Source organism: Balaenoptera physalus (genome assembly GCF_965194825.1).
Source record: "Balaenoptera physalus genome assembly, chromosome: 2".
Taxonomy (NCBI): Eukaryota; Metazoa; Chordata; class Mammalia; order Artiodactyla; family Balaenopteridae; genus Balaenoptera; species Balaenoptera physalus.
In genome coordinates this window covers 12,007,416-12,030,415 of record NC_138883.1, presented here as the reverse complement: position 1 = coordinate 12,030,415, position 23,000 = coordinate 12,007,416, and the positions used below count along the sequence as shown (strand labels likewise).

General features: G+C 51.1%; 1 protein-coding gene across 3 annotated transcripts in view; it reads left to right on the top strand.

Annotated features, from left to right (window-relative positions):
- The window catches only part of RIN3 (Ras and Rab interactor 3), a 120,837-nt gene that overhangs the window by 38,008 nt on the left and 59,829 nt on the right, over nucleotides 1–23,000 (top strand). For all 3 annotated transcript variants that reach the window (XM_082451231.1, XM_082451230.1, XM_082451229.1), the window contains exon 3: nucleotides 15,053–15,170. In XM_082451231.1, coding sequence (XP_082307357.1) covers nucleotides 15,053–15,170 — 118 coding nt within the window. The remainder of the gene's footprint in view (nucleotides 1–15,052; nucleotides 15,171–23,000) is intronic.

Here is a 23,000-nt window from a genome sequence, read left to right as displayed (position 1 = left end):
TACCCATTTCGCAGAGGAAGTAACTGAGATACAAAGCAGTTATAAGTGACCTCCCCCAGGGGACACAGCGATCGAGTGCCTGAGCTGGCTTTTGAACCCAGGCAGTCGGGGAGCTCCCGTGCTGTATCATACACACAGGTTGTATTTGACCGAGATGGAATTGCATCTTTTAGCCATTTTTTGCTGTTCTTACCTTCAGTGTGGTATGTATCGCTACACTGTGTCCGGGGAATAGTCCAAGCTCATAAACACAGGGGGCTCAGGTAGTTAGCAGACTGATTCATCTTGGACTAGATAAAATCCATCAAGTCAGCAGTTGTACCTGAACTTTGGAATTACTGGAACTCATGGGGCCTCCAGCAAAGTCCCACAAAGTCCCACAGAGGCTCCTGCCATAGTGAGTGGGGACCGTAGAGGCCTAAAGACCCAGCTGAATCCCTCCGGGGCCAGGGGAGGCCTCCCCCGGGCGTGGAGGCAGGCGCCCTGTGGACCAGACCAGCCCCACCTCAGCCCCAGGGTCAGCCTGGGAGAGGGTTGGGGTGGGGTGGCGGGGGGTGGGGGGGGTTGGGGGAGGCAGGGAGACCGCATCCTCAAGGAAACAAGATCTGTTGTTTCATTCCTCCCCACCTAAAGGCTTTCAGTTTCGAACTGCCTGAGGCTTTAGAGCAGATTATGAAACTGCATAGAAAATAAAATCAGGGATTCATACCAGCAGGTGTTCCGGGGGTCGGCATTCCCAGGCTGCAGCCCCAGCGGTCGTCCACTCCCCTATTAGGATCTGAGGGGATTAGCGTCCCACCCTTCTTGGGAGGATGCAGCTGAGAAACACGCCCAAGTGCAAGGTTGTGGTGCTGAGGAATGGCCATTTTCTGGACCTTACTTGGTCATCAGGAGAGATGTGTCCAGGCATGCGTGTAGATGGGGGTGGACCAGACAGTGAGGACCATCCCGGGAGATGGCAAGTGGGTCTCCAAGGTGAGCTGCACAGGGTGTAAGTCATGCCCACTTTGTCCAAAGGTTCAATACTCTCTTCAAAAAGTTTACGATAAGCCCAACTCAAAACAACAGTAGTGCTTGTGTGTGGAGAATGCTTATGAATGGCAGGCCCTGTACCAAGTGGTGTGTGAGCGTCATCTCATTTAATCCTCGCGATAATCCTGTGAGGCGGGCTCTGCCGTTATCCTCATTTTACTGATGATGAAACTGTGGCTAAGAGGAGCGCCCTTGGGCTTCCCAGAAGCAGCCCCCGAGCTGAGGATCTGGGAGGTGACCCCAGGGGACACCAGTGGGGGAAATAAGACAAGGAAGGGAAGGCAGCTAATAAAAGGTTTGTGTTGATGCGGTTACCCCTGGGGCAGTGGAGCTGGCTTCTGCTGGGGCACTGTGGGAGCCAGGGTAGAGCACACATCTCAAGGTCATTCTGCCCAGAGGGCTGAGGGAGCTGATACTATCCACTGGCTGCTGATAGCCATTGCTTCCAGGCGATGGGGGATGAGGGTTCATGTTCCAGCACCACCTCTCTGCTCTCAGTATGACAGGATCTGACTCTGGCCAGAAACAGCCGGTGAGCAAAGTGATGCCAAGCTGGCTGTTGGAAGCAGGACTGGGGTCCACTAAAAAGAGTGGGCAGGGCCCCAGCAGCCTCTACCCCTGGGAGTGAAGTCACCCGCCCAGGGTCACACAGCTAGTGAGTTACAGGGCTGAGATTTGATCCCAGTCTTGGCTAAGCCAAAGCACACCCCTCACAAGGGTGAAGGTTAGTAGCCAGAAAGAAAAAGAAGTAATGTTTTGAGGTCAGTCAATACCAGATGGGTTTGGGTATAAGACACGTTTATAAAGATGGATAAAATCTGATCTTACCACTGTCCTCTCAGAGGGTGTTGTGGGCGCTTCATGCACGGATATGAATGGGAAGGCCTGGGGAGGGGATGTCTCAGTGCTGGGTAAAAGGCAGGACAGCGAGTGACCTAGAGGAGGCGGGGAGCCTGTCCGGGTGGGCTGATCCGGGCAGACTTCCTGGAGGAGACAGATGCTGAGCTGGGCCATGCAGGATGGATGGGCAGGATTGGGATGGGGGAGCTGAGTGGGTGGATGGGTGATGGAACAGCACAGGCTGAGCCCCAGAAGTGGGCATGAGCTGGGCTGGGGCACACGGGGAGGGAAGAGAGCATGACTGCAGGCATTGGAGCCAACTGGAGTCGCTGGAGGGCAGCATCAAGATGCATTCATTGCCTTGCAGTGCCAGCCTCTGGCTCAGGCTTGGGTGCAGAGTACGTCTGGCTTTGCGTGTTCGTTAGAACAAGTGAATGAAGGATGGCAGGGAGGATGGGACTGGTTCTGGGGAGCTGGCAAAGCCGGGCCAGTTGCTCAGGGCCTGCCTGCAGTGAGGGACGAAGGTCACGTGGCTGTGTTTACCTTCCAGGTGAGCACACATCACGCAAGGTTTTAAGCCTTCACCCCAGGCTCTGTGGCTGCAAGAGGCCCAGACACCTCTTCACCCCAAGTAGGTGGAGGTACCCAGGTCGCTATTTTATAACTCGGGCTGAGTATAGAAAACAGAAAGCTTCAGTCTGGGTCCTGAAGTGACACCCTTGTCCAGAGCCTTGAATCTAATCCCAGCAGTGAGACCACAGGCTACTGTTAAGACCGAAGGTGATGGGCTAAAAGAGGTCAGCCGGGCCCTTCCCGCTGTTGCCCCCTTACTCTCCCTCTGAGGCCACAGGGACTGGGTCAGCCCCGAGGACAACAAAATTGGAGGAGATGCACCTTCTGTTCAATTCTCTGCCCTCACACCCCACTCCTCCCCGTGAGCTTCTGTATTTTCAAGCAGAAAGCAAAGCCCTGAAGCTCATGCTCTGATAAAAGACTGGCCAACTTTTACCCAAAGTTGTTCTTTGCATGAGATTATTGACCCTCACAGCGACTTCTGTCTGGTTGGTGTTATTAGTGTCCCCATTTTCAGATAAGGAAATGAAGGCACAGAGAAGTTAAGTCACTTGCCTGAAGTCACACAGCTAGTAAGAGCAGAGTCTGCATAGTGTGATCTTCAGGAGATGCTGGGAAGGCCCTTTGCTGCATAATATCACTCTCATGGAACTGTCTGAAATTCCATCAGTGCAATGGCTTCATCGTTTTTTAGATATAGACACTGGGTAGCCCCCAGGCTGTGAGAGTTCAGAGGGTCCTCAGAGATAACCTGGACCCACCCCTCATGGCACCAGTGAGAGACAGTGCTTCATCATGTCTGGGGCCAGTGGTCAGGAGACTGGAGATCCAGCCCCTTTGTCCCATATATCTGTATGACCTTGACCATGTCCCACCCCCTCTACTACTCCCCATCTCCTGCAGCCTGCTTCTCTGATAAGGTTCTGGGAACATATTGGCCCATTTTTGATTTGCGTGTATCCAGAGGAAGGCAATCAAAAACCATCTTTATTCATTCTGCACCCAAATGGTGGGGTGTTTTTTCTTTCAGTTTTATTTTAGAAGTTTTTGATTTATAGAAAAGTTGCAAGGACAGTACAGAGAGTTCCCTTATGTACTTCTCACCCAATTTCTCCCACTGTTAACATCTAACATGAGTATGGTACATTTGTCACAATTAATGAACCAGTATTGATACGTTAGTATTAACTAACGCCCATACTTTATTCAGATCTCCTTAGCTTTTACCTAATGTCTTTTTCTGTTCCAGGATCCCATCCAGGGCACCACATCACATACAGTCATAGGTCTCCTTAGGCTCCTCTTGGCTGCAAGTTTCTCACACTGTCTTTGTTTTTGACGACCTTGATGGTTTTGAGGAGTACTGGTCAGGTGTTTTGTCCTCACCTGGGATTTGTCAGATGGTTAGACTTGGGGTATGAGTTTTGGGGAGAAACATCCCATAGGCAATGCGCCATTCTCATCACATCATGACAAAGGTTCATACTGTCAACATGACATCACTGTTGATGTTGACCTTGATCACCTGTCAGTTTCCACTGTGAAGTTAGTCCTCTCCTCCCCCTCTCATACAGTTCGCTTCGGAAGGAAGTCACTGCGCAGCCCACGCTCAGGGAGTGGGAATTTATGCTCCGCCTACTTGAGGGCAGAGCATCTACACAAACGACTTGAAATTCTTACGCACAAGAGATTTGTCTCTTCTCCCCCATTTATTTATTTATTCGACCACTTACTAATATCGATATAGACTCATAGATACTTATTTTATGCTTTGAGTTATAATCCAATACTACCATAATTATTTTATTGCTCAAGTTGTTCCAACTTTGGCCACCGGGAGCTCTTTCAGTTGGCTCCTGTGTCCCTTTGACATAACCCCATCATTGTGTGTGTGTTTTGATTATTGGTTTGTTCAGAGCACTTCCTTACTTTCTTACCCTAAAAGATGCTCCAGATTGTCTTGTATATTTCTTGCCTCAGTCCCAGGATCAGCCATTTCTCCAAGGAACCCTTGTTCCTTTTATTGGAGAATAATATTAGAAACCAAGATTTGGCGCTGTGTGTGTTCATTGCTAGTGAAGTGTCATTGCTTCTAGGCCAAGAGGTGGTCTTTTAGTGAAAGAAACCTCTTGTAAGATTGCTTTTTTGTAGTGAGGGGTTAGCTCAAGAGTTGCAGTAACCTGAGTTGCAATGTGGACCAGCCCACGTTCAAGGCATCTTCCCCTGCTGTGAAACCAAGGAGTACCAGTTACGTCCAATATAGTTTGGCGAAAGCATCAGTGAAACCCCTTTCCTGCCCCTTCAGGGTGCCAGGGCCAGGGAAGAAGGCACAGTCAGCAGGTCTGCTGTGTGCCGAGCACCATCTCTCATCTTTCCAACAGCCCTGCAGATCAGGGGGCAGGCTGTCTATTTTATAAGTGAGGAAACCCAACTCTGACAGTAAGGGGCCTGCCCTGAGTAACATGGCCACTAAGTGATAGAGGGTGATTTGAACCCACCAACTGACTGCCTTCAAAGACTTTTTTAAAAAAAAAAACCACAGTGTCTCAGCCTCATCCCCAGAAATGCTGATTTCTTTGGTTTAGAGTAGGGCTCAGCCATCAGCATGGTTTTAAAGCTCCTTGGGTGATTCTGATGTGCAGCCAGGATTGAGAAACTCCGCTCCATGCCAGGCTACAGCCTCGTTATAAGTAATGGGAAAGGTGGACCACGTGTGTCCAGAGGGGGCTTCGGCCACTAGACCTCTGACCTCCACAGGCACTTGTGGTGCCTGGGAAGAACCAGCCACTGCTGTTCCAGCCCTAAAGAGCGTGATTGGAAAATTTCCCCAAGCAACTGGAAAATAGTCCTAAAATAACAAAAGTAGAAAAGCAGACAGCTCTGGACTGTCCAGGCCAAAAAAGGGATAGTAAAAACAAAACCATTTATAGTGTATTTAGCTTTGGGTTTTTATGTATTTATTTGAAGAGGAGGAGGGGAATGCAGTGGCTGCATAATTCTCTCCCTAAGCATATTTCTGTCCCAGCTGTGACTGAAATCAGTTGGTCTTTCCAGAACCCCTCTGGCTGAAGGTGGATACGGAAGGGCTCCAACCCAGCCAGGGGCTCGAACCTCCTAGATTGCAGTGATTTACCTGTGAAACTAACCCTCATGTAAGCCTCTTGGGGTTTGGGAAAGACCCCAGGACACTGATGCTGGGAGAGAATCTTCTAGAAGGAAGGAGTCCTGGACCCTTTAGTCCCCCTCCTTCACTAGACTGGAAAAGCTAGCTCAGAGAGGGGAAGTGACTTGCCGAAGGGCACAGCAAGCCAGGGTCAGCACTAAGAGGGACACGGTGTCCTGCCTCACAGCCCAGGGATCTGACCATGAACCCACTGCTGTTTCAGGGGGTGGGGGTAGGGGAATCCTAGCTCTTCAAAGAAAACTGGACCCTGAGAGTGGGCATGTCGCCCGTCAGTTTGTACAGCTGGGGAAAGAGGATTCTTCTGCTTTTGGCGAGTTCCTAATCCAGTATATTGGGGGAGCTGACAAAAGGGGAAAAAAATAAAGAGGGAACAGAAGGAGTGGGTGACTCAGATGTCAGCTCAACAAGGCACCAGACGACGCTTGTTCCCATAGAGGAGAGGCGTTGAGTGAGGACACTGGGGCACAGCGAGCTTTGTAGGTGGCCCGGTTAATCGGGGAAGGCTTTCCGGAGCAGTGGCTCAGGGAGGGTCCCGGTGTGAGCTGGGAGCAGGAGGGTGAGTTGCTCCATTCCTAATAACCCCAGGCAGCCCACAGGCGAGGGTCCTGGAGGTGGACAGAGAAGGCCCCGGTGCCTGGACTTGTCACCTCACATTCCCTCACTGCTCACCTTGAGCTCATCCTTTCACTCGGGGCTGAGACCTGAAGTCTGGAGCTGCTAGTGAGGGTGTCTTTCCGTGTCCAGGGTGCCTGGTGCCCCACCGTGGTGCCTTTCTGAATCATAGAGCCATCCATGAACAGGAGGATGGAAACGCTTCCTCCGTACAGCAGGGGGCTCTGAGGCAGGTAGAGACACCATATATTGGGTGCTTATTATATAGCAGGCACTCTACTGAAGTCACCTGGGCAGTTCTTTCAATAATCCTTTGAGGCACTGGGCCTATGGTAGCTACAGCCATAAGGCTACTGTTGTTTACCTAATGAGAAATATGGAGGTTTGGGGTCTAGGGCTGGTTTAGCAGTTCAGTGATGTCTTCAAGACCCAGGTCCTTTCCACCTTTCTGTTCCTCCATCTTCAAGGTTGGCTTTTGTCCTCTGTTTGTCACCTCATGATTACGGAATAGCAGCTGAAGCTCCAGCCATCTCACTCATTTAAAAGCAGGAGGTCATGGGCAAAAGGCTTTCTTCTCTTAGGCTCAACCTTTTTGTCAGGGAACAGATGTTTTTCCAGATACCTTATTGGCTACCCCTGACTGTGAGGGAGGCTGGGGAAGGGGGTGAGTGGCAGAGGGGAACAGAATAGCCATGATTGGCTTTGACCAAACAGGATTCATCTCCTGAGGCAGAATGCACTGCTCCCAGGCCAGAATTGTGGTCAGTTAGCAAGGAGAGAGAGGGGACTGGTTCTCAGGGGGCTAACTCATAGCGACCGTCACAGGCAGGAACTATCATGATCCCATTTTGCAGAGGAAGAAGCAGCCCCAGAGCAGTCACACAGCTCAAGAGTAGCCAACTAAGGACTGAACTCTGAGAGTCTGGCTCCAGAGATCGTGGCCTAAAGTCTTACACAGAAGGGGCCCAAGGCCCGATGCTCTGCACCTTCCCCTTTCCCTCTCTCTTTGCCAGTCCTCTTCCTACACTGTTTTCTCATCTGTACAAGGGGTAAAATATTCTAAACGCCGGGGAGGGAGTTGCTGCAAGGTATCTAAAACCTCTAACCAGGTGCCTGGCATAGAACACATGCTCAGTTTGTGGGTTGGCTGGGTTGGAGGACATGTACTATAATGGTCACAACCCTGATCTGAAGGTCACTGGCCTTGCATTCTTGTCCTGGCTCTGCCACGAACAAATAATGTGACCTCAGGACGTCTTTTTGCATTTCTGGGTCTTGGTTTCTTTGGCTGTAGAGTGAGGAGCTGGACATACCCGTGGCTTTCAAACTTCCCCGCCAAGCTCTGGGGACCCCTCAACAGCACCTCATAGAAGGAAGAGAGGAGGGGGGTACCCAAAGGATGAGGTCCCACCTCCACATAACCCACAGCCATAGCATTACCTACTGTGGCATAATGAACCACTCCAAAACCCAGTGGCTTAAAACAGTCAGTGTTCAACTTTCTCAGGATTCTGTGGGTCAGCAGTTTGGGCTGGGTTCTGCTGAGTGGTTCTTCTGCTGGTCTCTCCTGGGGTCAATCAAGCAGCTGCAGTCATCTGGCCAGCTGGCCAGAGATGGCCTTGCTCACCTGTCTGGCGGTTAGTGCCAGCTGTGGGCTGGGCCTCACGACTCCAGCGGGCTCACTCAGCCTTCTTCACATGACAGCTGTGGTCCAACAGGGTGAGCATGGAAGCAGACATGCCTCTTAAGGCCTAGGCTTAGCACTGCACAGAGTCACTTCTGCTACATTCTTTTTTTTTTTTTTAATATTTATTGGGGCTTCCCTGGTGGCGCAGTGGTTGAGAATCTGCCTGCCAATGCAGGGGACACGGGTTCGAGCCCTGGCCTGGGAAGATCCCACATGCCATGGAGCAACTAAGCCCGTGTGCCACAACTACTGAGCTTGCGCATCTGGAGCCTGTGCTCCGCAACAAGAGAGGCCGCGATAGTGAGAGGCCCGCGCACCGCTATGAAGAGTGGCCCCCGCTTGCCGCAACTAGAGAAGGCCCTCGCACAGAAACGAAGACCCAAGACAGCCAATAAATAAATAAATAAATAAGTGAAGTCCTTTAAAAAAAAATTTTATTTATTTATTTGGTTGCACTGGGTCTTTTAGTTGCAGCAGACAGGCTCTTTAGTTGTGGCTCAAGGGCTCCTTAGTTGCGGCTCAAGGGCTCCTTAGTTGTGGCTCGCAGGCTCCTTAGCTGCAGCTCGCCAACTCCTTAGTTACAGCATGCAGGCTCCTTAGTTGTGGCATGTGAACTCTTAGTTGCAGCATGCATGTGGGACCTAGTTCCCTGACCAGGGCTCAAACCCAGGCCCCTTGCATTGGGAGCACGGAGTCTTAACCACTGCGCCACCAGGGAAGTCCCCGATACGTTCTTTTGGTTAAAGCAAATCCTAAGGCCACCCTTCCAGGTGCAGGGAAATAGACTCCACCTCTTGATGGGAGGAGCTGTAAAGAATTTGTGGCCATTTTAATCTACCGCATAGGTGAATGATCTTTGAGTCCGTTTTCCTATCTCTTTGTTTGGAAAAAAGATACATAATAATAATCGTATTAATAGTTATCATTTATTTGTCAAACAAGATTATGCAGGTAAAAATCTTAGCATCTGGTTTAGTGCTCAGTAAATGGTAGCAGTCTATAATAATAATAAGTATCATTAAGTGCATGCTCTATGCCAGGCATTTATATATATGACCAGCAATTCTCACAGCAACCCTGAAAGGTGGATATTATTATTCTCAGGCTCAGACGAGGAAATCGAGACCAGAGGAGTAAAAGTAACTTGCCTGCAGACCCACAGCTGGTAAGGAGCAGAGCTGAGATTCGAGTCCCCCTGCAGCTCTAAAAAGTAGGCTGCAGGGGGGTAGAAAGAGAAGTAAGAGGGGCTTGGAGAACTTGCACATGGACCCCCCAAGGGTGCTGGAGAAGGAGCTCTGGGTGGCACACCCAGCCCTTTAGCCCCCTGGGTACTCACCTGCAACAACCATCACGGGCAGCATCTCCTGAGAGGATAAGCAGTGGACACCTGGTGAGGGTAGGGGTGTGATGGGGGCACAGGCAGTTCACTCAGATGCCCTTCTCCTGGCACTGGCTTTGGCTGAACTCTGCTGGGTTTAAGCATGGGAGACGCACCTTAATAGAGAACGCTTTGTAGGAGTTACCGCTCTACATACGTTCTTGCAGGGAGCCGCACAGCGACACTGTTTTTGAGGTGCTGTCTGTGGCTACTTCCTAGAAGGGACCCTGTGACTAGCTGAGGTGCTAAATCTCCCCAAAGGGGAACACGGAACAGACCATCTTATTCCGAAGGACAGCAGCCAAGGCCGACCACTGACCGGGGTTCTGCCCATAGCAGGCACCTGTCAGTGCCCCCTCCCCGAGTGCCATCTGGGCGGGAAAGGTCAGAGGAGTCCTCTAGCCTCCCTCCCTGCTCCTCCCCCACTAACTCAGCCCCCCAAACCCCCGACCCAGTACCTTATCTTGGCTTTTCAGATAAGCGCCCCAGGACTTGGCCACAGCAGAAGGAAGTGCTACAGGAGGCTTTGTGGCCATGCTGAAAGGGTGGGTGTTGGACGCTCAGAACTGGGAACCTGAGCCCAGCCTGGGGGACTTTCCACCCCCGTCTGCACCCCTAGCCTGCAGTGAGTAGATAACACAGACTTGATGGCAAGAGATAAGTGAGATGTTCTTGGCGACACCTGGGTCTGCATCTTGCTTCTGCACTTCCTGTTTGCGTGGCCTTGGGTTTATTTAACCTCCCTGTGCCCTGAGTGTTCATCCATCAGAAGGAATGGTAATAGTGCCTGCTTCATGGGGCCGTGGGGAGAGCTGGGTGATGCGTAAGGTACTTGGCCCGGAGCGCAGACGTCAGCCGCTGTTTTCAGCTTCCGGCTCCGTACCCTCCACTGAACCACAGTCTCAAGGAAATCCCTTCTGAGTTTTTTTCACAAGAAACACATGTGGTAACTGATCCCCAGTTCTAGATGGAGCCCGAGACTGGGAGACTGAGGAATATCAGCCAGCCGTGGGGGAGGAGGGTGGAAGCAGATGGAGAATTAATCCTTAGTGAGCATCGCTGGAGACGCGTGTATCCCATTGGGTGCCTTCCTATGCAACGTCTCATTTACCCTTCCGACACGGAGGCGCGGGGCTTTGGTTTCATTTCTTGTTTCTGCTGGGTGGTCGTGGGTGTTATCCCCACTTACAGATCAGAACACTGAGGCTCGGAGAAGCCACGGAATTACCCAGGGCCACAGAGCTCATAGCTGGCTGCTCTGGGCCCTCTGGGACCCCAAGAAGAAATGCAGACTGTGACAGACTGTGACTCTCCCCGCAGCTGGAGGAGTTCCTGTCCGAGGGCTCTTATCTCCTTTCTTTCTCTCTGTGGAACGGGAGGGTGGAGAACGGGGTCCATGTCTCAGTGGAGTGAAGAAGTCCAGAGATAGTTACGTGCTGGGTGTGAAAGAGCCAATTAGACTGCAAGGCGGCGTTGCTGGAGGTCCCAGTTGAGGCTGGCAACCGTGATTTGTCATTGCAGTCACCCTAGAGAGAGATCAGTGGGGGTCAAATAGTCCAGGAAGAAGTTGACAATCAGTAGAGTAGGCAGTCTATGTTGTCCTGCGGCCCTGGCCCTCCACTCGTCTCTCTCTCACTCGATCTCTCTGACAAAATGTCCGTCCTTATGATAGGTATCCTTATTGTCTTGTTTTATTCTCTTGTATTTTCTTTTGGAAAAATAAATGGTTGGTGGCCTTTGCCTTAATGGGTCATGACCCACAGTTGGAAAAACACTGTTTTCCTTCCTGTGCCATTCCTGACACTCAGGGCGGCGAGGGGCCGCTCTGCTATGTGCTTGTGCTTCTGAACCAGTGACCTGGCTTGTGTCCCTCACACATGTGCCCTACAGAGACAGACACCCCCAGTTTGGTTTCAGTTCAGGAGAGTGCCAGCCTCAGCTCCTTCCCGGTCAGGGTCAAGGATCCAACTTTGCTGTCTGCCTTCCCAGGGGCACCACAGGCTCCCGCTTGGGCCTCACTCCCTGTGCCCGGCTTCCCAGAGTTCCAGCAGCGGGGACCCCGGCGGCAGCCCAGAGTTCCCTTATTCCACGCTCACTCCCACACATGTTCACTCACACACGTTCACACACTTGCACACACACTCACTATGCTCCTGACAACAGTTCTCTGATACCGGTTGGATGTCCTACAGTTCAATTCAATTCTGACATGACTACCCAAAGCGAACACAGACCCCATAAGTTAAAGGGAAGGTCCCCAAAAGACTGCTCTCATTGCAGATGCCAGACACAAGTGGGGTCCCTAGGCTCCCAACACGTCTGTCTGACTTGACCACAAACATGACCCCTCTTTAGGTTTGATAATTTGCTAGGAAGACCCAGAAAACTCACTGAAAGCACTATGCTTATGGTGACAGTTTGATTATAAAGGATACAACTCAAGAGCAGCTGAATGTGAGACACACGGGGGTGAGGTCTGGGCTGGGGAGGGGAACACGGAGCTCCAATACCCTCTCCCGATGGAAACCGGGCACGCGCCCTCCCCACGCGTCAGTGTGTTCACCAACCAGGAGATAAAATCAGTGCCCGGTGCTTGAACTCAGTCTGCAGTCCCTCTCCCCTTTCCAGGGGTCAGGGTGGGGCTTCGGGTTCCAACCCTCTAGAATTATGCGACTGTCTTTCTGGGGCAGCCCCTCCTTTAAGGTCCCACTTGAGCCGCCTGTTAGCATGAACTCAGGTATGGCCCAAAGGTGCTCTTTATGAATTACTAAAGACCCCCATCACTCAGGAAAATCCAAGGGTTTTTGAAACTCTGTGCCAGGAACCAGGGACAAAGACCAGCTGTATTTTTTATAGCACCCACGGGCTTATTCTCACACACACACACTCATTCTCTCTCTCTCTCTCACACACACACACACACACACACACACACACACACACACTCCCTCACACATGCTGGGTCCCATGGACCTGATGGGTAGGAGGCAGCTCGGCCTTGGATCTCTGAAGAGGAGCCAAAGTGACCTCTTTTCTTGGAAAGACGCGCTCCTGGGGGCCATCCGGGTCCAGGTGGACCCATCAGCTCAGTGACGCTGCCGCTCGCAGCGCATGAGGCTGTGCGGGGAGTGCAGAGAAGCGTCTAGAGGAGAGCTGGCCTCCCGCTGGGTCCCCTAGGAGGGCCGTCCTTCCAGGTGGGGCACCAGCACCCCCGCCCAGCTCGCATTTCTGTCCCAGAAGCCTCTCTCCCGCCTTCCTCTATCCACTGGGTTCTCAAGCTCTCTCCACCCTGCCCTGCACGAGGAGAGGGGCTGGCAAACTCATTTCTGACCACGGTTCAATGGCTGATGGGTGCGTTGTGTCCCTGCTCCCAAGAGGCACTCTCACGGAGAGCAGAAGCTTAATCCAAGAGACTGCCCTCTGTGGGCTGGGTGCAGGGCAGCCGAGGGCTCAGGATCTAGAGCTGAAGGGCCTGAGCTCAGATCCCAGCTCCAGCACTTACTAGCCCTGTCGTCCTGGGCATTACCTGCCTCTCTGTACCTCAGTTTCCTCATCTGTAGGATGGGGATAATAACAGCAGCCCCTCTCATATGAGAGTTAAGTAAGATCATGGAATCTGATGAACTGGGGTTAAGGCTTGGGTAGAGGAGGGAAGCGATATGTGTTAGCTGCTACTAGTCAATAATAACAATATTATTATAATGTTTTATTAACAATTATAATGACATTGTATTAACAATTATAATACTATAGCAATATCATAATAATAATAGTAATCAATAACAATGGCGGGGAATTTGGAGCATCACCCAAGGGGTGGCAGGACAGTGTGCCTTGGCGGGGGAAGGGGAGAAGCGCCATCTCTGTGCTTCTCCAGAGCCTCTCACGCTTGGGGCCACATCCTCTGGAGGCCCCAGTGGCCCTACTCCCCAGTCTTCTCTCAGCATCTTTGGCCAGACTTCCGGTCTTCCACACTGTAGACCGGGCCCTTGGAGCCTGAGTGGGAACGGCTTAGACCCCTCGTGGGGACGAGGGTGGAGGGGAGGGGGGACACTGTGACCAAGTCCTTTCTCAGGAAAGGAAGGAGTGACCCTTCCTGGGGGGAGGACCAACCCTCTTCCTCTTCCCCAGGGGGAGCTGTGCCCCAGGAGGCTGGGGAGATTCCAGAAGGGGTCTGTCATCACCCAGAAGAAGGGACGAGACTGGGTGGGGCCAGTGGAGACTAAAAAGAACCTTTTAAAACCACAGAGTCTGTGAAAGGAATCAGGGGTCCCCTCCCCCTGATGGCCGTGGGGAGGGCGCTGCCCTGGGGCTGCTGTGGGTGTAACAGTGGAAAACTTCAGAGTCACAATCCCCGTAACCGAGCAGAACCATCGTCCAGAGCAGAAGAAGTAAAAGTGAAGCGTCTATAAACGCCCTGGCTCTGGTTTAGACTTCGGGTAGTGCTGGGTTACTAGAGCACAGATAGGTCCCTGGGGCTCAGAAGCATCGTTTTGTTTTTGTTTTTGTTTTTAATTTGTTTATTTTTGGCTGTGTTGGGTCTTCGTTGTTGCACGTGGGCTTTCCCTAGTTGAGGCGAGCGGGGGCTACTCTTTGTTGCGTTGTGTGGGCCTCTCCTTGCAGTGGCTTCTCTTGTTGTGGAGCACAGGCTCTAGGTGCGCGGGCTTCAGTAGTCGTGGCATGAGGGCTCAGTAGTTGTGGCTCTTGGGCTCTAGAGTGCAGGCTCAGTAGTTGTGGCGCACGGGCTTAGTTGCTCCGCGGCATGTGGGATCTTCCCGGACCAGGGCTCGAACCTGTGTCCCCTGAATTGGCAGGCGGATTCTTGACCACTGCACCACCAGGGAAGTCCCAGAAGCATCATTTCGACTAGAGTAAACCCACAGGAGAAGAAAGGGGAAGTCCCTCCCTGGGCAGGATGTATAGAACAGAGAGGGGCTGCATAGCGTGGGGTCTGGAGCACGGACACCAGCATCCAGGGCTGACTCCCAGCTCTGCCCCTTCCAGCTGTGTGGTCTTGGCCAGCCGGAGCCTCCAGGGTATGTCCTAGGGGCCAAGCCCATATGGGTATTTCCTCAGTTGATCTTCACACCAGCCCAAAGAGCCAGATCCTGTTAAGGTCAGAGAGCGCCTCAGTTTCTTCATCTGTGAAGTGGGGATAACAGCAAAACTCACATCACAGGGTTGTTGAGAGGACCAAGCAAGTGAATATATGCAAGGTATTCATAACAGTTCCTGTCAAAGAGAAAGCTGTGTATATTAGTTATTAGTTATTTTTGTTTCCATGGGGGAAAAATAGTGTGAATTGACTAATATCTATGATCGTTTCCAGCAGCCTCCCCCAGGGCATACGTGCTGGCGTGTGAGTTGAAATTCAACCCGTCCATTTGAGCTTTTCCAAGCGTGACCCTGGATCACTGCCTGTACCAGATTCAGCTGATTCCAGACCCGCTCCCCTCCCGCAACTAACCAGCATCTCAAGGGGCGGGACTCAGGAATCTGCACTGATTTAGTTGACCCCCCTCAATGGACAAATGAGAAGTTGAGACTCAAGGAGCCAGGGCACATGGGCCACGTGACACATGGCTCTTGGGGCAGAACCCCTAGTTCTACCTCGGGATGCTAGACTCCCCCACCTTGCCTTTTTGTTTCTGGAACATTCCAGATGACTTCCATCTCACTCTTGTCCTTCTAAATAACCTCCCCGCAAAATCTTTGACTCATGGAGTTCCCCCTTCCTCCGTTGCAGACGTTCCTGGTCCGCCGGGACAGCAGCTTGAAGCACCTGGTGCTCTGTGTCCACTTCCCTTCCCCAAACGAGAGCTCATCCGCGGTGCTGGAATACACCATTAAAGAAGAAAAATCGAGTGAGTACCATGTCCCCGTTCTGCCTGCAGCCACATGGCAGCAGCAGATGCTACACCCTGTAACCACAGACACTCCTCCCAGGCCAGAAGGGTCTAAAATTAGAAGAAGGGGGAAAGCTTTCATCTGCTGAAGTTATTTGGCCCGGTTTGTTTTGAACTCGGTTTATCACTCAAAGTCAATGCGAGTTTCCACTCACCCATGTCACAGCTTGATGGCTTTGCTTCCTCAAGGCCTCTATGAAGTTTCCTCTTGTTAGGTCATGGTGCAGAAAGGGAAGAAAAAGAGAGGCCATGTCTGGGCCCCTAGGTCCTAGTGACAGTTCAGCACACACTCAGACCATGATCTTGGACAAGTCACTGAACCTCTCTGAGCCTCGGTTTTCTCATCTGTCAAATGGATATAATAGTCACTTCCTGTCTGTATCACAGGGCCTTTGTGAGGGTCAAATGGGCAAGCACTTTGAAAGACAAAAATCCTGTGTGTGCCCAGGGCTGCCAGGAGCAGGCTTGAGCCTCCGTGGAAAAATGTTTGGGGACCTCCAAACAAGGGTGGGTTTGTATGCAATTGAAAGGGTTTGGGCTTCCCCCTCCTCTTGTGAGCCAAGCCAGGTATTAAGATCCAAAAAGCTTGTTGGAAGAATCTGTAGACTATTCCAAGCACCGGCTTAGATCCTCTTACAAATGGATCCAGGGATGTCAGAAGCTTTTTACTCTTGGTTAGCAGCAGAGTGACAACATTTACAGAAGGTAAAATATTTAAGTATTTTATAAATATTATAAGTATATAATAGAAACATATACTTTAATCATATATTTGCATAATTAAATGTTATATAAATATAATAAATATTTTTAAAATATTTATTAAATATTTTAGGGTGCTTGTTTCTCAAGAGACACTTGTGCCCGACACTGGGAAGATGCAAAGATGAAAAAGACAGAGCTCTGGCCTCAAGGCTCTCCCAGTGTAGCTGGAGGGTGGGGGGCAAGGTGGGTGGGAGAGACGCAGACCTCAACACTTGCTGTGCAGTGTGACAGATGTAACTGCACTGGGACCTCTGGCCGAGGGGCACAGAGGGTGAAGACCATGGTGGGAAGGATTCCGGGAGGGTGTCAAAGAGCAGGGAATACAGGCTGGCTCCAGAAGGGTGAGGATATTAGTTCAATTAAATGCTGCTTTTCTAGCTCCAGAGGTGGAGAAGAAAGCAAAAGCAGGGGCAGTTTCCCGTTCTTGCCGTACACGGAATGGGTGAAACAGTTCACTCATTCATGTATTCAACAGTTGATTATTAAGTGTCTGCTCTGTGTCTCAGGAGCTGTTCTACCATTGGGGACACAGCAGGGAACAAAACACAGTCCCTGCCCCTGAGAGAGGAGACAATAAACAAGTGTGGAGAGTCATGCTATGGAGAACATATAAGTGGGAAGATTAGCCAGCTGTTGCAATAACAACAAAAAATGTAATGGGTTAAACCTAGAAGGGGCAAGTTTCCCAATCATGTGCAAGATTCCTGGTCAGTGGGGAAGGCTCATTCAGGGACCCCATCTGGAGCACGCAGCCCCCAGTTTCCTGTGGTTGACTCCATGCCATAGGCTGGAAGGCGAAAGAGGAGGCTTGTGGGCGGGTCTTACCTCAATGCCTGGAAGTAGGTGTGTCACTTGTGCTCACATTCCATTGGCTAGAATTTGCTCACATGGCCACACCCAGCTGCAAGGGAGACTGGGAAATGTGGTCCAGACACCTGTCCAGGGAGGCGCAGAGGGCCTGAATCTTGGTGAACTGCTCGGAGTCTGCTCTCTGGGTAAGGCGTAAGGAGCGTGTGGGGTTGTTAATTTATACAGCAACCCTTAATGACTCCCGCCCTACAGCATCCAGCAGGGAAGACAATGTAGGGATCTCAGAGAGGAAGGAGAGTGCTACAGTTTCCCCAGACCAAATACGTAGCGCCCTCTGATGACTGCGGAAGGGGTGAGGTTGCTTGGGGCACCTGGGGCTGCACAGACCCTGGGTGTGCTTTTGATCTCCTGGGAGAAGAAACAAACATCAGCCTGTCTGCTTCTGGTCTTGTGCAGTCCTGCTACTTATTGAGAGTAGCCAGGCTCTCGGGGACTTGGCTGCCCAGACACCAGGTGTCTACAATCCTTTAGAAGTCCAGGAGCCAGTTGTGCTCTTGAACTTCAACACTAACATTAGGAAAGTCGCTGAAAGTGGGGAGTAGCATTGTGCCGAGCCTGTTGCACGCCAGCACGTGCTCTGGAAGTGGGAGGAGGGAGCGTTGCTTCAAGGGCAGGCTGACCAGGGAGGCTTCCTGGAGGAAAAGGGAGTTGGGCTGGACTGACGGAACATCTGGAAGTTCTGCTTTCCTCCTTTGCCCCTGTGCTTCTTTCTCCACCTCCCTGCCCCATCTCCAGGGTAATCTCTTCTAGGTCTGCCCAACCCAATGACAGCCTGGCTGTCCCAGGCTTTTGGAACTTGGTCAGGAAGCGTGCACAAGCTCTATCTACCCCACGGAACCAGGATGTCATGTCTGGTCATGTGTCTCATTTCTGATTAGGAGCCCAAGGAGTAAACCAAGGTGTTCGGGATGGAGGAAGCTTCCTTCCCTAGTTTCATGTCTTCCTCCCATGTGGTAGAATCCCATTTTTCATTTTTAAACCTTTAAAAATTTATGCTCAGCTTAGCTGAAAAGAACAAACCAAACATCCTTCGTGAAACATAACTGTTCCAAATCACGATTCGCGTCCATTCACCGTGACTACACAGATGCCGTAAGTTTGCATGTGTTTCATTTCGCTTTTTTTATTTTACTCCACTGCTCCCCAAACCTCAGACCCCTGAGATCTGCCCCCAGAGAAACCAGACAACAGCAAGAAAGCAGCAGATCGTGTGTTTCTTTGCCATGTTGCTTCGCTGCTTCAACCTTTGTGCTGCCTTTCTGTTCAGTACCTGCCTCCTTAACATGGTGTTTGAGCATGGACCATGGAAGCCACACAGCCTGTGTCGGATCCGAGCTCCGCCTTCTACCACCTGTGTGGCCTTGGGCACCTTGCTTAACCTCTCCAGGCCTCTAAGATGGGGGTGATAATGGTGCCTGCCTCGCAGGGTGCTGGAAGGAGGAGTTAGTGTGTCTGAAGTGCTTAGGGTGGTACCCAGAGCACCATAGAGGGTTATAATTGTGTTGTTGTTGTTATTGCTGTTATTATTGAGCCTCCTGCAGGATTAAAGCAAAAGGAGGAGCGCAATAAGCCTACACACAGGGTTCCAAGGCTCTGGGTAAATCGCAGCCCAGCATGTGGGGCCTGCCTCCTAGTCCCTCATGGGAGGAAGGAGCCACCAACTTCCTGAGTCCTGCCGTGGCCATGGTAGCTGCAGTGGGGGGATGGCCTGAGGAGGAAGCGGGCAAGGGAAAGGCCCAGAGCCTGGAACCGGGACCTTTTGCTGGGGTTCCCCACACAGAGCTGTGGTGAAGGAAGGAGACAAGGGGATCCCCCAAAGCGGGTGGTCAGCCTCATCTGTGACCCCACTCCGTTTGCTCTGACAGGGAAAGACCCGCGTGGACCACCTCTGTGCTTCTGTGTGCTTGGGTCATCCTCTAGTTCCTTGTGAAGAGTTTCTTGGCAAAACTCTGAACCAGTCAGCTCAGGCTAGTTATGCTGTGGTGACAAAGAGCCCTGCCCTGCAGTGGGTTGTGCACACACAGCACTGCACACACAGTAATGTGAGTGTATTTCTCACTCACGTCACCTGTCAGCTGAAGCTCTCTACAAAAACATTTCACTCTGCAATCCGGGCTGAAAGAGCAGCCCCCAGCTGGGGGCAGAGGGAAGGGAAAGAGATGGCAGAATTCCAGGATGGGAGCCGAAAGGGTTTACTCAGAGGTGGCAGGTGTCACTTCCCATCACATTTCAGGTCAGGTCAGATGGCCAGGTCAGACTCAATGGGATGGAAAGTATGATCCTCCCGCCAGCATGTGACTAGCAGGGAGGGGTAGCGACTATTTTGAACAACTATTACCGTCTGCTGCATCCCCGATTCCCTTCTGTGCTGCACCAAGGTGACAAGAAGGCTTTGCGCTGTCTGGGTCACCACTTAGCTTCATCAGGGACCCTCAGAGGCCAGATGTGTGTCTGGCGGGTGGGGGCAGAGAACCGGCAGAAGAGACATTGGCTCAGGAGATACAGGAGACGAAGGAGCGGGACATGGGGTAGATGGAGGCTAGTCCCGCCTCCAGGCTCAGCCCTGCCCCTTTATGGCTGAAATTAGCCACCTGGCTGGGGGACACTAGCTACTTCTTCATTAATCTGCACCCTTGAAGATGGTGGCAATGACACATTCATGGGATGGCATTTTTCTGCTGGCCGCCAAATAACAGAAAACCAGTTGGCCCCATCTGTAGAAGAGGAGCTATGAGACAGCGGCAGATGGTGTGGTCTGGCCCCTGCAGGAAGTGACTGCCTGGCACTTGGCCTGAGCCACTTGGCCGAGTTTCGGGGGGCAGCCCCACTTCACTCCCTGCCTATTCCCTATGCCGGACTGACCCCTGGCTTTAGAAAGACTGGCCTGTCAAACTCAGTTAGGATTTCTTCTTGCCCTGAGCAAATCTCCCACTCTTAGGGCTGAGGTTTTAGGCCAAGTAGTTGAATCTGATAGATACACTTGCACTTGGGAACGGGGCCCACCTCATGGGCACACACGGTGAATGTTGTGCTGATTGGTGCTGATGATTATCACCACTGGACTGGGGGGAACTTTTAAACCAAGGAGGGGAGAAATTCTAGATGAGTCCTCCTGGGCAGTAGAGATCTGTATGTATAGGAGGGCAGAGGGTCACCCAAATTGCCTTTGAGGTCCACACGGGAGATTTGCTTTCTGTGCTCTTGGGTTTGACTCTTTCACCAACTGACCCATTATCCTAGAATGAGATTTAACCTGTATTTGGACCAAAATGTATTAAGTCCATAAGAAGGTAAGGAATGATTATTATTGAAGTCAGGGTTGGTGTGGAGAAGGCAAGCTCTTGATATTTTATCAGGGAGCAAGTATTGCCTCGTGAGTGAGTCTTGTGCTGTTGTCAATGCAAACGTCTTTTGAGAGCATGAGCTTTGGAAAGGCTGACAGTTCTAGGTTTTTATTCTGTCCCTGTCACCTTCCAACATCAGGCAAGTTACTTAACGTCTCTGTGCTTCGGTTTCCTCATCTGCAAAATGGGAACACCTGCAACACAGCTGTTGGAGGATTGATGAGTCCACTCAGGTAGGGACGTGGGACAGTGTTGCCTGGCACAGAGGAAGCACTCAGCATCGTGCTATTGTGACTTAAAATAAGAAATATATCCTTGGTCTTCATTCCCTGGCACAGAGCTCCTAAAACCTTTGAAATTTCCTAAGTGACAAGAGCCATAACTGTGTCTTGAGATTCGAAACAAGCCCTTTCAACCACACCTGAGTTCATGTCCCTGTGGTGACTTTTGGAAAGTGCCTAAGGTTGGGGGCTGGTTGCCAGGGAGACCAACCCTACGATTGGAGTGTTGGAACTTTCGGTCCCACCCCCAGCCTCTGGGAAGGGGAGAGGGGCTAGAGGTTGAGTCAATCACTGATGGCCAGTGATTTGATCAGTCATGTCTGTGTAATGAAGCCTCTGTAAAAAACCCAAAAGGACTGGATTCAGAGAGCTTCCTGTTGGTGAACACATGGAGACTGGGGAGACTGATGCGCTCAGAGAGCACGGAAGCTCTGCACCCCTTCCTGCGTACCTTGTCCTATGCATCCTTTCCGTCTGGCTGTTCCTGAGTTATAACCTTTTATATAAACCACTGATCTTGTGAGTCAGTGGGTTTCCTGAGTTCTGCGACTCACTGTAGCAAATTAATTGAACCCAAGTGGTTGGAACCTCCAGTCTGTAGCCGACTGGTCACAAGCACAGGTGACAACCTGGACTTGTGATTAGTGTCTGAAGTGGGGGGCGGAGCCGGTAGGGGGAGAGTCTTGTGGGACTGAGCCCTTAACCCGTGGGATCTGACACTGTCTCCAGGTACATGGGGTCAGAATTGAGTTCAATTGTAGGACACCCAGCTGGTGTTGGAGAATTGCTTGGTGGTGTGGAAAAAACAGACATTGGGATTGATGTCAGGATGGAAGTAACTCTAACATCCTGGTGGTGTCTCCTGGACAAAATGAAGACATTTATGGGGAAAAGCTATCACAGTGTCTGAGTGTAGTAAGCACTCAATAAATACTAGCAGTTATAATTAGCTGTGGAGGTCGAGTAACAGGCAGCTCAGACCTCAGAACCATCACTTCCTTCAGCACCTTGCTCCTGCAGGGCTTCTCTAAGAAGTTAATTCATTCTGCTTATCTCACATTGGTTATTTCCCACGAAGGTTTTGGTAAAAAAAAAAAAAAAAAAAAACTAACCGCAGTTTGTATCTTTCTGTTTTCAGTAATTCCCTTTTCAGCCTCCAAAATTGGGGCTGGCCCAGGAAAAAATTACATCATCAGCTAGTTTAACTCCAAGAACCTGATTGTAAAACTTTGGTGAATTTGTTTCTGTGTTTTTGAAAATAGATTTTGAATCATAGTGGTGCGTATATATATTTTTTTAAATTATTTATTTATTTATTTTTGTCTGCACTGGGTCTTCGTTGCCCTGCGGGGGCTTTTCTCTAGTTGCAGTGAGAGGGGGCTACTCTTCGTTGTGGTGCACGGACATCTCATTGCAGTGGCTTCTCTTGTTGCAGAGCATGGGCTCTAGGCGCATGAGCTTCAGTAGTTGTGGCACGTGGGCTCAGCAGTTGTAGCTCACAGGCTCTAGAGCTCAGGCTCAGTAGTTGTGGCACGTGGGCTCAGCAGTTGTGGCTCGTGGGCCCTAGAGCGCAGGCTCAGTAGTTGTGGCGCACGAGCTTAGTTGCTCCGCGGCATGTGGGATCTTCCCGGACCAGGGCTCGAACCCAGGTCCCCTGCATCGGCAGGCGGATTCCCAACCACTGTGCCACCAGGGAAGCCCTGCATATATTTTTTAGCCTTCCTTTTTTCACTTAAACATTTTATGATGAGCTTTCTCTGTGTCATTAAACATTTCAAAGACTTTATATCCAATGAACTACGTGCTGAATGACACTTACGAAGGCTCTGTAAGACATGGCCCCTGACATTGGCCCAGTGGTGAGACAGACACACACGCATTTAACCAGAAATGCAAGTCAGACAGTCGTAAGCGCTAGAATGTAAGTGTGCACTTTGAGGGCACCAGGAGTTTGTCTTGCTCTGAGACAATGGAACACAGGGGGAGGTTTTGACAGAGGTGGGAGAAAGATCGAGGACGCATGGCCTTGGAGGCAAGAGAAGAGGGAAATGGGTTGAGTGGGGAGGGGAGCTGTCATCCCAGCACCAGGCCCTAGTGAGTGGCCTCGGCCTGTGTGTACAGTGACTGCCACCTTCAGGGGCTTTGCAGCTTCAGAAAATGTGTCTAAGGGAAAAGAGTCCAACTCAACTGTTTCAGAGAGCCGGGGGCCTCTGCACAGCTACCCCTCTTTTTTTTTTTTTTTTAAAGCATATTATACTTCCCACTTTCTTTTTTTTTTTTTTTTAAGAAGTTTCCTTTTATTTATTTATTTATTTATGGCTGTGTTGGGTCTTCGTTTCTGTGCGAGGGCTTTCTCTAGTTGCGGCAAGTGGGGGCCACTCTTCATCGCGGTGCGCGGGCCTCTCACCATCGCGGCCTCTCTTGTTGCGGAGCACAGGCTCCAGACGCGCAGGCTCAGTAGTTGTGGCTCACGGGCCTAGCTGCTCCGCGGCATGTGGGATCTTCCCATATCAGAGCTCGAACCCATG